The 14,268-nt window shown below is 49.0% G+C and overlaps 1 protein-coding gene and 1 long non-coding RNA gene across 2 annotated transcripts in view; one reads left to right on the top strand and one right to left on the bottom strand.

Moving 5' to 3' along the window:
- Window positions 1-14,268, top strand: part of WDR27 (WD repeat domain 27) — a 159,691-nt gene that overhangs the window by 52,980 nt on the left and 92,443 nt on the right. The window contains 2 exon segments of the mRNA XM_042987551.1: window positions 2,425-2,522; window positions 3,462-3,583. Of these exon segments, the coding sequence (XP_042843485.1) occupies window positions 2,425-2,522; window positions 3,462-3,583 (220 nt within the window).
- On the bottom strand, window positions 4,539-13,322 carry LOC122238824. The gene is made up of 3 exons (XR_006218014.1): window positions 13,210-13,322; window positions 5,272-5,419; window positions 4,539-5,141 (listed from the first exon to the last, which is right to left on the bottom strand). It is a non-coding gene; the product is annotated as an uncharacterized LOC122238824 (long non-coding RNA).

The raw sequence follows: 14,268 nt of genomic DNA, 5'->3' as shown, positions 1-14,268 counted from the left end.
CCACTTCTAGGTCGGGCCGGGACACGGGTGCCGAGGCCAGGATGGGTGTGGGTCAGGTGTGATGGATCCATGAGGCCGCTCCTGCGGCTGGACAGACGGCACAGAGTGCCCTGGGCTTCCGGTCGCGTTACCCCTGCGGCCTTCCCCACGCGCACTCTGCCTGGCACGCACTCCCCCTCAGCCCGTCCCCGGAGACCCCCTGTGGGCCACCCGGCCTCGCTGCCCGGGGGCCTCAGCCTGCGGTGCTGGGTTGACGACAGGGCAGGCTGCCGGCCCCACCCCCAGCCGTGTGCAGTGTTGCCAGGAGGAAGCCGCGACACAGGGAAGTCCCCACTGGAAGTAGGAAGGCGGGGGACGGGTGAGTCGCGTGTCAAGTGACGTCCGTCGGGACCCAGCAGAGGTCCTGCCTGCCTCGGGTGGATTCCCCGGGAGGACCTCCCTCGTCTGTGTGTCCGGCTTCGGGCCCCCCCGTCCGTCGCGGGTGCTCATGCTCCACGGGTCCTCTGGGCTGCGGTGCGGCACCGCGCGCCGGCTGGTCTGAGTGACGTGCTCTCCGCCGGTGAGGGTCTGGGGCGAGCTACGAGGATCCGAAGGCTTGCTGGCTGTCGCGAGCCCAGCGTTTCTGTGTCGTCTTGGTTTTGATGATACAGGTCCCGGGAAAGAGGTACTGGGCCGGCTTCCAGTCCAGCGGGCAGAGCCAGGGCGTGGAGGCGATTCCTCCTCGCACACCCTGGCCCGGCACGCGCTTATGTGGCCCAAGCCTCCGGTGGGTGGTGGTGTGCGGCCAGGGGAAGCCTCCCCCTGCTCTGTGTGGGGAGGGGCCCCGTGGCAGCTGCTGGAGAAGCGCCTGTCCCCAGGCCTGTCGCTCAGGCTGCAGCGTCTTCCCCACGTGTCCCGGCGTCAGCTGGAGGTGGTGACCCTGAAACGGCCGAGGCTTTGCATGATGGGATTCTGAACCTTGCACAGGCTGCAGGCGTGAGCGCCTCTCAGCAGGACTGTCTATTGTTCTGGAAGGCCGCCGGCTGGCCCCTCGGTGCACACTTGTTCTTGTCTGGGAGCAGAGACGGAAATGCCGTGCGCCCAGCGGCACGTCCCCCCGCCCCCCCCCCCCGCCCTTCCTCTCCCTCTGAGCCTGAGGGGGTGCGTGGCCCGCGAAGCCACGGGAATGCAGTGCCCAAACGGGGAGTCCCCATGCACCCCCACTCCCCGTGATGTCAGCCGTGTGCGTCCTCTCTTTGCTTGCACCCTCTGTTCTTTCTGAACAGCGTCGCCTGGCCTGTGCTGTCCGCAGACGGAGCAGCCGCTCTCTGTCCCGCTAACCACCTGCTGTGCGGTCCAGCGCGGGTTTTCAGCGGGGAGGCACAGTAAGTTATGGGGTCCGTGCGCTGGCACTGAGCCTTGCTGCCGGCCTCCTGTGACTCCACCCCATTTGTCCCTCGAGCCCCACAGCCCTGTCCCCAGGACCTGTTCTCTGGGTGCCCGTCTCTGTGCCCACCCTGATGTCATGGCCCCAGGCCCCCCGCCCAGCCTTTACGGACCCGTGGAAGGAGCAGGCTAACGGCCTGTTTCACCCTCCACCTCGGCCGCCACCCCATATCCCCCTCCACCCTCCCCACCCCTTTGCCCATCACCCACCTGAACCTGCTTGTGCCAGTTCTTACCCAATTGGGCCGACCCGCCACCTCCCCTGGGCCCTCCTGGGCCATCCCGCCGTCTCCCCAGGGCCAGCCATGCCCTCCCTGGGTTAGGGCCACATCCTGAGATCGCCAGCAGGTTCCCTTCCTGTACAGAATTATTGTTAGGAATTGTCGAGGCTGTGTGTGTGTTAAGCCAATGTTAGCTGCTTATGTTACCCTTTAAAAGATACTAAGAACGTATGTGTAAATGGAAATACAGATAATTCATAACTGGCTGGATGTCTCCTTAAGTGTATGTAATTATTTTAGAATTAGGAGAAAAGTTTGCTTTTTTGTAGACAGGAATGAATTATTTGGGGCTTTATATAGTGATATTTTTTCATGAAGTTTTCCTAAATGAAAAGTTAGGGTTTCCTAAAGGAAAATTAAGGTAGCTGATTTATTCCTTCGATGTTATGAAATATAATTAAGTGGTATGAAAACTTTCTTCATTTTCAATTTTTTAAAAAGTTTATATATTTATTTTGAGAGGGAAAGAGAGGGCACAAGCAGGGGAGGGGCAGAGAGAGAAGGAGAGAGAGAATCCCAAGCAGGCTCCACACTGTCAGCACAGAGCCCGATGCGGGGCTCGAACCCACAAACGTGACATCATGACCTGACTGAAATGAAGAGTCGGACGCTTGACCGACTGAGCCCCCCAGGCGCCCCGGATTCGGTTTTTAAAGGTGGGACGCTTCACGGTAGTGGAGGGGAACCTAAAGATCGACTGCGTTTATTTTTCTTCCAGGTACAAACAAAAGAGCAGGTGCAGGCCCGTTTTCAGGCTCCCCACAGCTGGCCCAACAGAGATCACCAGCCTGTCTGCCGTGAACGACTTTTATTCCTGTATCCTGCCTCCGCTCTTGGCGTGTTCACATCCCGAGCGCCATCCTCCCGACAGGCGTCTGCTGAGGGTCCCGGCTCCAGCCCGAGGCTCCGGGGGCCCATGGCTTCTGCACTGACTGTGTGCGTAGTGCTTCGTCTGCGTGGCGAAAGGGGCTTCAGAGGAAAATTAGCAGCGGACGCAACAGCATGTGACGTACAGCCGGGTGATCTAACCTGGTTTTCCTGAACTGCCGGCAGTTTATGGAATAATAACGTAGTAGTTTGGCACTTTTTAAAAATGAAACGGTACGCCTGCTGTAGACACCCTTTGATTACTTGGGGTTTGCCCCATCTCTGCGGAGCAGGCGAGAGTTACAGCATTAACTGTCAAACATGAAATTGAGGCCAAAAGTTTATTTTATTTTTTATTGTTTATTCACTTTTGAGAGACAGAGTATGAGTGGGGGAGGGGCAGAGAGAGAGGGAGACACAGAATCCAAAGCAGCTCCAGGCTCTGAGCCGTCAGCACAGAGCCCGATGCGGGGCTCGAACTCGCGAACCGCGAGATCATGACCTGAGCTGAAGTCGATGCTTAACCGACCGAGCCACCCAGGAACTCCTGTTTTTTGAGTTTTTATAGCTAGCATCATCCCTTTTAATTAAAAAGCATTGCTTTTGATTTATTTAGGAGGAGAGCTCTGACCTTTAGGAATTCTTAGAAAATTTTCATTTACTCAAAGGTCTAAGTTACATTCTTCTGAATGTAATGGGCTGTGGTGGGGGGGGGGGGGAGATAGGGGATGGGGGGCAGGGCTGTGACCACGTCTCTGTGGAGCTTCCGAAAGTCACAGCCAGTCACCCTCTGTGTCTCCTGGTGTCTCCAGAGGTGGTACCAGAATGAATAGTCCTGTTCACTCCCCAAGGTGGGTTATTGAGAGGAGTTCCCTAACTGTCACACAGACCTGGTGCTCACTGCGGGCCGGGACAAGACCGTGGAGGTGTTCGACCTCAATGCGGGTCGCAGTGCAGCCGTGATAGCGGAAGCCCATTCACGGCCTGTGCATCAAATCTGTCAGAATAAGGTGAGTTTTGACGGTATGCGTCGTGTGTCGAGTGTTGCGTTCAGAGTATTTAACGGGTACAAAGTATGGTGCAGTTTTGTACCAGTTTGCTGCGAAACTCAATGCTCGTTTTTAATCATTACATTTTCCGAGCCTTGACGTTTGACCTTAGAAGATATTTTACTATCATGTTGAACGTGAATTTTTGTACTTCTGTCTTTATTTTATGGGCCCATTTTTCAACTTTACTGTGATACATTACCTCTTAAAACTTGATGGAGAGTTTGGGTGTTTCAGGCACCCACAGGGTTGAGTGATGGTCACATAGGTCCTGCAGCGACGTGAAGCAGCCTTCAGGGCCAGTAGTTTCTCTTTTTAGGACGCAGCTACTCTGTATTAGAGATGTAGCTTAGAACTACCTACAGCTGAGGGCTACAGACCTGAGATTGGAGGGGGTGCCGTGTTGATGAATTCATTGTCTCATAGTTTAGTTTAAAAGACATTTTGCTACCCAAAAGTACATCTAAGAGATTTATGAGAACAACTTTGGTTTTTAAGACTCGTCTACAATTTTGATTTTTGATATATTTTGAATGCTTTCCAAATGAAGGGTTTAATTTATAATGCCTTCTGAAATATGCATTATGATTTCAAGAGTATTATTGCTTAAAAAAATTTTTTTTAGTGTTAGCATTTATTTTTGAGAAAGAGAGAGAGAGCAAGTGCACAAGCCGGGGAGGGGCAGAGAGAGAGGGAGACACAGAATCCGAAGCAGGCACCAGGCTCTGGGCTGTCAGCACAGAGCCTGACACGGGGCTCGAACCCACGAACCGTGAGCTCACGACCTGAGCCGAAGTCGGATGCTTAACTGACTGAGCCACCCAGGCGTCTTAAGAGTGTTATTGTGTTTAAGTGAAGTCTTATTGGATTGGTTAAAAAGTCTCTGTTATCTATAATTTCAACACATTATTCCAGGTTTCCTTTACATTTCTGTTTAATGGGGCAGGTGTGGTCTGATACTCTGCGAAGTTTTCTAGCTGGTTTGCCTGGGAAAGGGCACCAATTCTGGAGCGCGGACTTGCACCCTCCCGAGGCAGACGCTGTCCTTCTGGATAAACGGGTGCAGGAGCTGTTGGGTCCAGGGTCAGACTTTGTCCACATGTAGGCAGACCTGTGGCTCCTGTGGGTGGTCCCCGAGAGCTGTCAGTCTTCATGGCTCCGTAGGCGTGGCCGAGGGGTGTCCGTGAGCCTGGGTCAAAGTCAGAGCGTTGGGATGGGAACAGGGAGATGCCGGGGGAGGAGGGCGGCAGACCTGAGAGATGTGACATTGTCACTTGCTCCCATTTTGTGGGCATCCTTGGTCTTGCGGGGAGGCCCTTTGAAGGCTCAAACGGGCATCTCATCTCCAAGGTCTTTGCAACACTGCGCCCTTGGAGGTTAATCATTTTGTACATTTCGCATTTTGGCAGGAGAAGGTTTTTCCCATTTGCAGACACCATGGGTGGAAAACACCAGCTTGAAGAAAGGTGTTGAGGAGAGGAGTAGTATTTATGTACTTCTTCCCGTATTTGTACGGACTCTTATGTAAAAACAGAACAAAGACAATTTAAACACTGGGCGGTAGGTCTCCCAGACGAACGAAGCAATTCTTTTGAAGAATTTTGTAACATTTTATGAGGTTACTAAAATAGCAGACTTTAAAAACATACCGCATGTGAGTCATAGCAGCTCTGTGTGGGACGATATCCCGTGTCTTCTGGGAAGGCTGCGAGGGAAGGGGGTCAGCTCGTTAATGGCAGGAGTGGGCAGGACCACCTTGTCATCATGGATCTTCTGTTGCTAATTTCACAGTAAGATCTGTCAAGATTGGGTTTAAGATTGATTATTAAACCTTACGAATTTCTGGACCTTTAAATGAATTTGATAATTGAGCCACATTTAAAATGATTGTTAACCTAATATCTGTCTTATTTTTTAGGCATTATGATATATTTATTTTTATTTTATTTTTTTTAATGTTTATTTTTGAGAGAGAGAGAGACAGAGTACGAGTGGGAGAGGGGCAGAGAGAGAGAGAAGGAGGGAGGGAGACAGAGAATCGGAAGCAGGATCCAGGCTCTGAGCTGTCAGCACAGAGCCTGACGTGGGGCTCGAACCCACAAATTGTGAGATCATGACCTGAGCCGAAGTCAGATGCTTATCCAACTGAGCCACTCAGGCGCCCCAGTGATTTCTTTTAAATTCGGGTGCAACTCAGTGAGGTGTTGATGGGCGACATTTTGATGTCAAATTTTGGAGGATAATTGTGACTTGTTGAAGTTGTGGAGTGGAACTTTCAGGCAAAGGCCTTGGACTTTCACTGCAGACGGTCACCTTTGTGGCACCCAGAACAATCCTTTTGCTTAGAATCTGCTCACTCAGTACTTGCCAATTTGAATCACAGCTAACTGTTAACCAGCAAAAGCAGTTCCTTATTTAGGAAATGACACACAAATGCAGGGGGCAGTGGGCTTCTTAAACAGACCCACCAGCACATAGGTTTTGGGGTTAAGTTTTGACAAATAGCCTTGAAAAATGTTTAAGGTATTATTCTCTAAATGCAATCTATAAAATTTACCTAAATATAAAAATTTCCAACATTCATGTCTCTCTCTTGAAATGTTATAAAGTTAGATATTTGGTCAGTTTTTCTAGAATTTCTGTGGGTCCTTAGTTAATACAATAGGTGAGAATTGACTAATTTTACCCAATATTTCCATTCTTGAGTTAGAATGTTTCAGTAAGATAAATGTGAATTTCATGTGTGATGTTCTTTTATGTTGTAATTGTTGCATTTCAAATATTTCTCACCATTTCTCACACTTGTTACTTTTTGTCTCCGATATGAATTAATAGAAAAAGATTTTTTCACTTAATTTTTGAGCTTATTCCACATGATTCTTATTAGAGGAAGTCATTTCAGAGCCAGTCACCCCACCACCAGCACCGTCACCGCCGTCGTCACTGATGGCGTTTTGGGCTGATGGGGGGTTCGTAGCCGATGGCCAGGAAAGAGAGACAGGCCCCGCTGTCACCACTGTCATCATCACTATCACAGTATCATTTTTTGCTTATGGAAAGTGGTTTGCCAACATTTCCCTTGTGAGGCTCTATTTTCTTTTTCTTTTACTTGTTCTGTTCTTTATTTCTTTCTGGGGTTTATCACAGAGCCATGAAGACTTCACCTACGTGAAACTTGTGTATCAGAGCTCAGTCTGATATTTTTTTTCCCATCTGGTTCCAAATTTGTTTTTAAATGGTTTCAGCTGATTAAATTGGAAGTGCAAGATACAATTTTGGGCTTTTAAATACTTTTTACTTATAAAAAATAAAGCCCTAGCTTTAAAATAATGGTAAAGACAGTTTTTTTTTTAAGCTTAACTGATTTTTCTCATAGGAGATGAGAGATGTGACTGCAGTGACGGGGGCAGGTTTTGTGTCCCTGGAGACTAGAGAAGGCTGCGTTTGCCTGGGACCGTGTGGTGTCTCATGTCGTCAGGTAGAAGTTGATTCTATGAGGGGTTTGAGGCTACAGAGAATAGAGAGGTTGCCCGAGTCCATGCAGTTGTGAGTCTGGGCTGAAAGCCGGGCTCCTGTAGACGGACTCCTGCACGTGAGCCGTGGACATGGGCCGATGTGCAGTGTCCCTGTGAGTGTGCCCCGTGCCGTGTGTCGCGGAGGCCGCGCGTGAGAGAGTGACTTCCGAGAGAATCTGCACGCAGACTCCGCTGCTCTCCTGCGTCATCCCATCCGGTGGCCTCAGGTGTTGGCGTGGACCTCCCGGTCTCAGGCTGGGCCCAGGCCCTTTCGTCGTTCCATAGGCGGCTTCTGTGGGACGCCTTGAGGCCCGGTGACTTTTGGCTCTGTAGGGGGCACTCGCCAGGACAGGAGGCAAATCCCAGACGTTTCCCTGTTGCGCACGTAGAGGCGCACATGCCGTAGCTGGTGTGTGCTGAGCTCCCCCACGTCCTCACGTCACGTTCTTGGGCGTGAACTCAGCCCTTCCGGGACCCTGACTCCTAGACGTGGAAACGGAGACCCGCAGCCCGGTTCCAGAGACGCACCGGCACCGAGTGTGCCCCCGGCAGGCCGTCTGGCCGCGGAGCTCGTGGCGCAAAGCCCCGCGGGAGGCCGTTGTCTGGGAGCCTCCCTGCTGGCTTCTCTGCATCCAGGCTCGGGGCTCCCCCCACCCCAGTGAGGAGCCTCATGAGCACAGTGGTGATGCTGTCACTCCACACGTGCAGCACTTACCACTGCGGGGTCTTGGGGGGTGGCCGAGACCAGACGCCCCGGCACCTTCCCCTTTGTCCCCAGCACTCCTGTGGCCTGGACTGTGTGAGGGCTTGCATGCACGCACGTGTATGTGTAGGTGTGTGAGCACCTGTGTGTCCGTGTCCGTGTGTCTGTATGTGTGCGTGTGTGTACGTGTATGTCTTAACCTATTAACTCATTCATTTAATGTTTATTTGTTAATTTTTGAGGGGGGAGGGAGGGGCAGAGAGAGAGGGAGACAGAATCCCGAGCGGACTCCACACTGCCAGCACAGAGCCTGATGTGGAGCTTGATCTCACGAACCCTGGGATCGTGACCTGAGCCCAAATCAAGAGTCGGATCCTCAACTGACGGAGCCACCCAGGCGCCCTCAGCTAATTCATGTAAACGTGTCTCTGAGCAAGTCTGCACCTGGCCTGTGCTGAGCGCTGGGACATGTGCGTGAAGGGGAGAGCGGTGGCCTCACACTTGAGGACTTTGTATCCTTACAAAAGAAGTGGGTTCACACGACGTCGGATACCCTGTGCCAAGCCTCCTCTGGGGCTCCTCTCCGAGGAGGTGATGTGGGCAGCGGGCACGTGAGGTGGGTGAGGGGCCAGGTATGTATCGGGAGGGCAGCGTTCAGGGAACGGGCACCACTCATGCTCCAGCCCATGTGGTGGTGAAGCCAAGAGTGGGCGTCGGGCTGCAGAACCTCTGACTGGGGGCAGGCTTGTTGGCCCTGGTAAGAATCTGGGTTTATTTATTTTATGTATTTTAATTTTTTTTAACTTTCTATAATTTATTTTTTATAATTTATATCCAAGTTGCACATTGTGCAACATGATTTCAGGAGTAGATTCCTTAAGCCCCTTACCCGTTTAGCCCATACCCCCTCCCAAACCCCTCCAGCAACCCTCTGTTCTCTATATTTAAGAGTCTCTTGTGTTTTGTCCCCCTCCCTGTTTTTATATTATTTTTGCTTCCCTTCCCTTATGTTCATCTGTTTGGATCTTAAAGTCCTCATGTGAGTGAAGTCGTATGATATTTGTCTTTCTCTGACTAATTTCACTTAGCACAATACCCTCCAGTTCCATCCATGTAGTTGCAAATGGCAAGATTTCTTTTTTTTTTTTTTTTTTGATTGCTGAGTAATACTCCACTGTATATATGAACCACATCTTCTTTATCCATTCATCCATCAATGGACATTTGGGCTCTCTCCATACTTTGGCTATCGTTGATAGTGCTGCTATAAACACTGGGGTGCATATGCCCCTTCAGAACGGCACACCTGTATCCCGTGGATAAATGCCTCGTAGTGCCATTGCTGGGTCGTAGGGTAGTTGTATTTTTAATTTTTTGAGGAACCTCCACACTGTTTTCCAGAGTGGCTGCACCAGCTTGCATTCCCACCAGCACTGCAAGAGATCCTCTTTCTCCGCATCCTCACCAACATTTGTTGTTGCCTGAATTGTTAGTGTTAGCCATTCTGACAAGGGTAAGGTGGTATCTCATGGTGGTTTTGATTTGTATTTTCCTAATTTTTTGTGTTGGTTAGCCATCTGGATATCTTTTTTGGAGAAGTGTCTATTCATGTCTGTTGCCCATTTCTTCACTGGATTATTTGGTTTTTGGGCGTTGAGTTTGGTTAAGTTCTCTATAGATTTTGGGTACTAACCCTTTATCTGATATGTTGTTTGCAAGTATCTTCTCCCCTTCTGTTGGTTGCCTTTTAGTTTTGTTGATTGTTCCCTTCAGCGTGCAGAAGCTTTTTTATCTTGATGAGGTCCCAATAGTTCATTTTTGCTTTTTGTTCCCCTTGCCTCCAGACATGTGTTGAGTAAGAAGTTGCTATGGCCGAGGTGAAAGAGGTTTTTGCCTGCTTTCTTCTCTAGGATTTTGATGGCTTCCTGTCTTACATTTAGGTCTTTCATCCATGTTGAGTTTATTTTTGTGTCTGGTGTAAGAAAGTGGTCCAGGTTCATTCTTCTGCATGTTGCTGTCCAGTTTTCCCAGCACCATTTGCTTAAGAGACTGTCTTTATTCCGTTGGATACTCTTTCCTGCTTTGTCGAAGATTAGTTGGCCATACGTGTGTGGGTCCATTTCTGGGTTCTCTATCCTATTCCATTGATCTGAGTGTCTGTTCTTGTGCCAGTACCATACTGTCTTGATGATTACAGCTTTGTAATACAGCTTGAAGTCCGGAATTGTGATGCCTCCAGCTTTGGTTTTCTTTTTCAAGATTGCTTTGGCTATTTGGGGTCTTTTCTGATTCCATACAAATTTTAGGATTGTTTGTTCTAGCTCTGTGAAGAATGCTAGTGTTATTTTGATAGGTATTGCCTTGAATATGTAGATTGCTTTGGGGAGTATTGACATTTTAACAATATTTGTTCTTCCTATCTAGGAGCATGGAATCTTTTTCCATTTTTTTGTGTCTTCTTCAATTTTTTTCATAAGCTTTCTATAGTTTTCAGTGTATAGATTTTTCACCTCTTTGGTTAGATTTATTCCTAGATATTTTATGGTTTTTGGTGCAGTTGTAAATGGGATCGATTCCTTGATTTCTCTTTCTGTTGCCTCATTGATGGTGTATGGGAGTGCAACTGATTTCTGTACATTGATTTTATATCCTGCACCTTTGCTGAATTCGTGGATCAGTTCTAGCAGTTTTTTGGTGGAATCTTGGGTTTTCCATAGAGAGTGTCATGTCATCTATGAAGAGTGAAAGTTTGACCTCCTCCTGACTGATTTGGATGCCTTTTATTTCTTTGTGTTGTCTGATTGTTGAGGCACAGACTTCCAATACCGTGCTGAACAATAGTGGCGAGAGTGGACATCCCTGTTGTGTTCCTGACCTTAGGGGGAAAGCTCTCAGTTTTTCCCCATTGAGGATGGTATTAGCAGTGGGTTGTTCATATACGGTTTCTATGATCTTGATGTATGATCCTTCTATCCCTACTTTGAGTGTTTTTATTAATAAAGGATGCTGTATTTTGTCAAATGCTTTGTCTGCATCTATTGAGAAGGTCATGTGGTTCTTGTCCTTTTTTTATTGATGTGATGTATCACATTGATTGTTTTGTGGATATTGAACCCGCCCAGTATCCCAGGTATAAATCCCACTTGGTCGTGGTGAATAGTTTTTTTTTTTTAATGTATTGTGGGATCTGGTTGGCTAGTATCTTGTTGAGGATTTTTGCATCCATGTTCATCAGGGAAATTGGTCTATAGTTCTCCTTTTTAGTGGGGTCTTTGTCTGGTTTTGGTATCAAGGTAATGCTAGCTTCACAGAAAGAGTTTGGAAGTTTTCCTTCCATTTCTATTTTTTGGAACAGCTTCAAGAGAACAGGTGTTAACTTTTCTTTAAATGTTTGGTAGAATTCCCCTGGAAAGCCATCTGGCCCCGGACTCTTGCTTTTTGGGAGATTTTTGATTACTAATTTGATTTCTTTACTGGTTATGGGTCTGTTCACGTTTCTATAACTTCCTGTTTCAGTTTTGGTCATTTATGTGTTCCTAGGAATTTGTCCATTCCTTCCAGATTGCCCATTTTATTGGAGTATAATTGCTTGTAATATTCTCTTATTATTGTTTATATTTCTGCTGTGTTGGTTGTGATCTCTCCTGTTTCATTCTTGATTTTATTGATTTGGGTCCTTTCCTTTTTCTTTTTGATCAAACTGGTTAGGGGTTTATCAATTTTGTGAATTCTTTCAAAGAACCAGCTTCTGGTTTCATTGATCTGTTCTGTTTCTTTTGGTTTCGATAGCATTGATTTCTGCTCTAATCTTTATTATTTCCTGTCTTCTGCTGTGTTTGGGTTTTATTTGTTGTTCTTTTTCCAGCTCTTTAAGGTGTAAGGTTAAGTTGTGTATCTGTGACCTTTCTTCTTCTTTAGGAAGGCCTGGATTGCTATATACTTCCCTCTTATGACCACCTTTGCTGCGTCCCAGAGGTTTTGGGCTGCGGTGTTATCATTTTCATTGGCTTCCATGTACTTTTTAATTTCCTCTTTAACTTCTTGGTTAGCCCATTCATTCTTTAGCAGGATGGTCTTTAATCTCTTAAGTATTTGTTATCTTTCCACATTTTTTCTTGTGGTTGATTTTGAGTTTCATAGCCTTGTGGTCTGAAAATATGCACGGTGTGATCTCAAGCTTTTTGTACTTATTGAGGGCTGATTTGTGTCCCAGTATGTGATGTATTCTGGAGAGTGTTCTATGTGCACTGGAGAAGAGTGTATATTTCACTGCTTTAGGATGAAATGTTCTGAATATATCTGTTAAGTACATCTGGTCCAGTGTGTCATTCAAAACCATTGTTTCCTTGTTGATTTTATGTTTAGATGATCTGTCCATTGTTGTAATTGGGGTGTTGAAGTCTCCTACTATTATGGTATTATTATCAGTGAGTTTCTTTATGTTTTTGACTAATTGATTTATATGTTGGGTGCTCCACATTTGGAGGCTAAATGTTTACAATTGTTAGGTCTTCTTGGTGGATAGACCCCTTAATTATGATATAATGCCCTTCTTCATCTCTTGTTAGAGTCTTTATTTTAAAGTCTAGATTGTCTGATACGAGTATGGATACTCCGGCTTTCTTTTGGCAATCATTACCATGATAGATGGTTCTTCATCCCCTTGCTTTCAATTTGAAGGTGTCTTTAGGTCTAAAGTGGGTCCCTTGTAAACAGTATATAGATGGATCCCGTTTTCTTATCCATTCTGTTACCCTATGTCTTTTGATTGGAACATTTAGTCCATTGACATTTAGAGTGAGTACTGAAAGATATGAATTTATTGCCATGATGTTGCTTGTAGAGTTGGAGTTTCTGGTGGTGTTCTCTGGTCCTTTCTAGTCTTTGCTGATTTTGGTCTGTTTTTTTTTTTTTTTTTTTTTTTTAAACGCCTTTTCTCCCCTCAGAGAGTCCCCCTTAAAATTTCTTTCAGGGCTGGTTTAGTGGTCATGAACTCCTTTAATTTTTGTTTGGGAAACTTCTATTTCGAATGACAGCCTTGGTGGATAAGTAATTTTTGGCTGCATATATTTCTGCTCCTGGGGATTCGCCCTTCCCACCAGAGCACTGCCAGGTATGGAGCTGTGGAATTTAAGACTCTGCACTGCCCCTGTTGATAGAGTCTTAGTGGAATTTAAACCCTCTCCTTTCTCCCTTCTCCCGTTTTAGTTCAGTCCCTTGCGGACTCTGTTTCTCTCCAGCTGATTTCGGGCGGGTGGATGCTATCCCATAGCCTCCCCGTCTCCGTCCTGTCTCCACAAGCAAAAACAGCTCCTTGCCCCCCTCCCGCGGCTTCTCTCTCCCGCAGCTGGCCTCCCCGCGCCGCCTACCTGGTGGTTCAGGTTGCGCACACCGTTCTCTAGGTGTGCAGGACGGTTTAGTGTTGACCCGGCTGTATTTCAGGGATGAGAGATGCAAAAAAACACCTTCCGTGCTGCTCCGCCCTCTTGGCCCCGCCCCCAGAATCTGGGTTTGTGGCAGGTACCTGGCAACCGTGGTGAAGGTGGGGCAAGAAGGGGAGCGGCCTCACTGATTCTGGCGCCCCTGTGCTGAGCCGCGTGCGCAGGCGTGATGCGGCCGTGAGGCCCGGCTGCGCTCCGTGTGCCGCCCCGCAGGGGTGACTGGCCCCCCGCAGGCGCCGTTCTGCTGTGTCAGCTCCCGCCGGCCAGGAGGCAGGCCGGACGGGGAAGGGGGCACGTGCTCGCGAGCAGCAGCCCCAGCCAGTCGGGGCCCCCTGCGGGGCCTCGCTCGGCTCAGGGGTAACGGCGCCGCCGGCTTCGGAGGTCCCCTTCGCCGCCGGTGTTCCTGGCCTCGCAGGCGCGGCCGTGTCCCCGTGTACCGCCTGCTCCCGCGGCCGCGAGCGGCTTCGTGGCGGGGCCTCCGGCTGCGCTCTGTGGCTGGCTCCGATACCCTCCGCGCTTCTGTCCGCGGCCGCCGCTCCCACGGTGGGCTCGGGGGTGGGACCCGGAGAGGCCGGCTGGGGCGGTCCAGGTGGGACACGGTGGCCGTCCCGCTGGCCGCGCTCCGTGGCTCAGCCTGGCTTCAGGGAGTGGGCCCAGGCTGGCGGCCGTGTCCCGATGGACTCCCGGGTCTCTGTGACAGTGTGTGCGTCTAGGTGGCACCCAGACGGAGGACTACGAATCTTCGCCCCGGAGACATCCGGGAAGACCGTGTGGCCGCCGGCGGCCGGCGCAGAACCTTGTGAAGATCCGGCTTCCCTGCCCCTTGGGTGACAGCGTGACCGTTCCGTGTGTCCCTCTCTCGTCGAGGCCTCTTTTTGTTACCAGTTACAGTGCACGTGCTTTGGGACACTGCGTCAAGTTTCTTCCCCGTTGAGTAGCGGCGTGTGCGGTGACCGAGTGTTCCCCAAACCGACATGGTCTTTCAGT

The sequence above is a fragment of the Panthera tigris genome, chromosome B2 (genome assembly GCF_018350195.1).
Source record: "Panthera tigris isolate Pti1 chromosome B2, P.tigris_Pti1_mat1.1, whole genome shotgun sequence".
In the NCBI taxonomy this organism is placed as follows: domain Eukaryota; kingdom Metazoa; phylum Chordata; class Mammalia; order Carnivora; family Felidae; genus Panthera; species Panthera tigris.
Note: the sequence above shows the minus strand (reverse complement) of the source record. Positions and strands in the feature narration are given on the sequence as shown.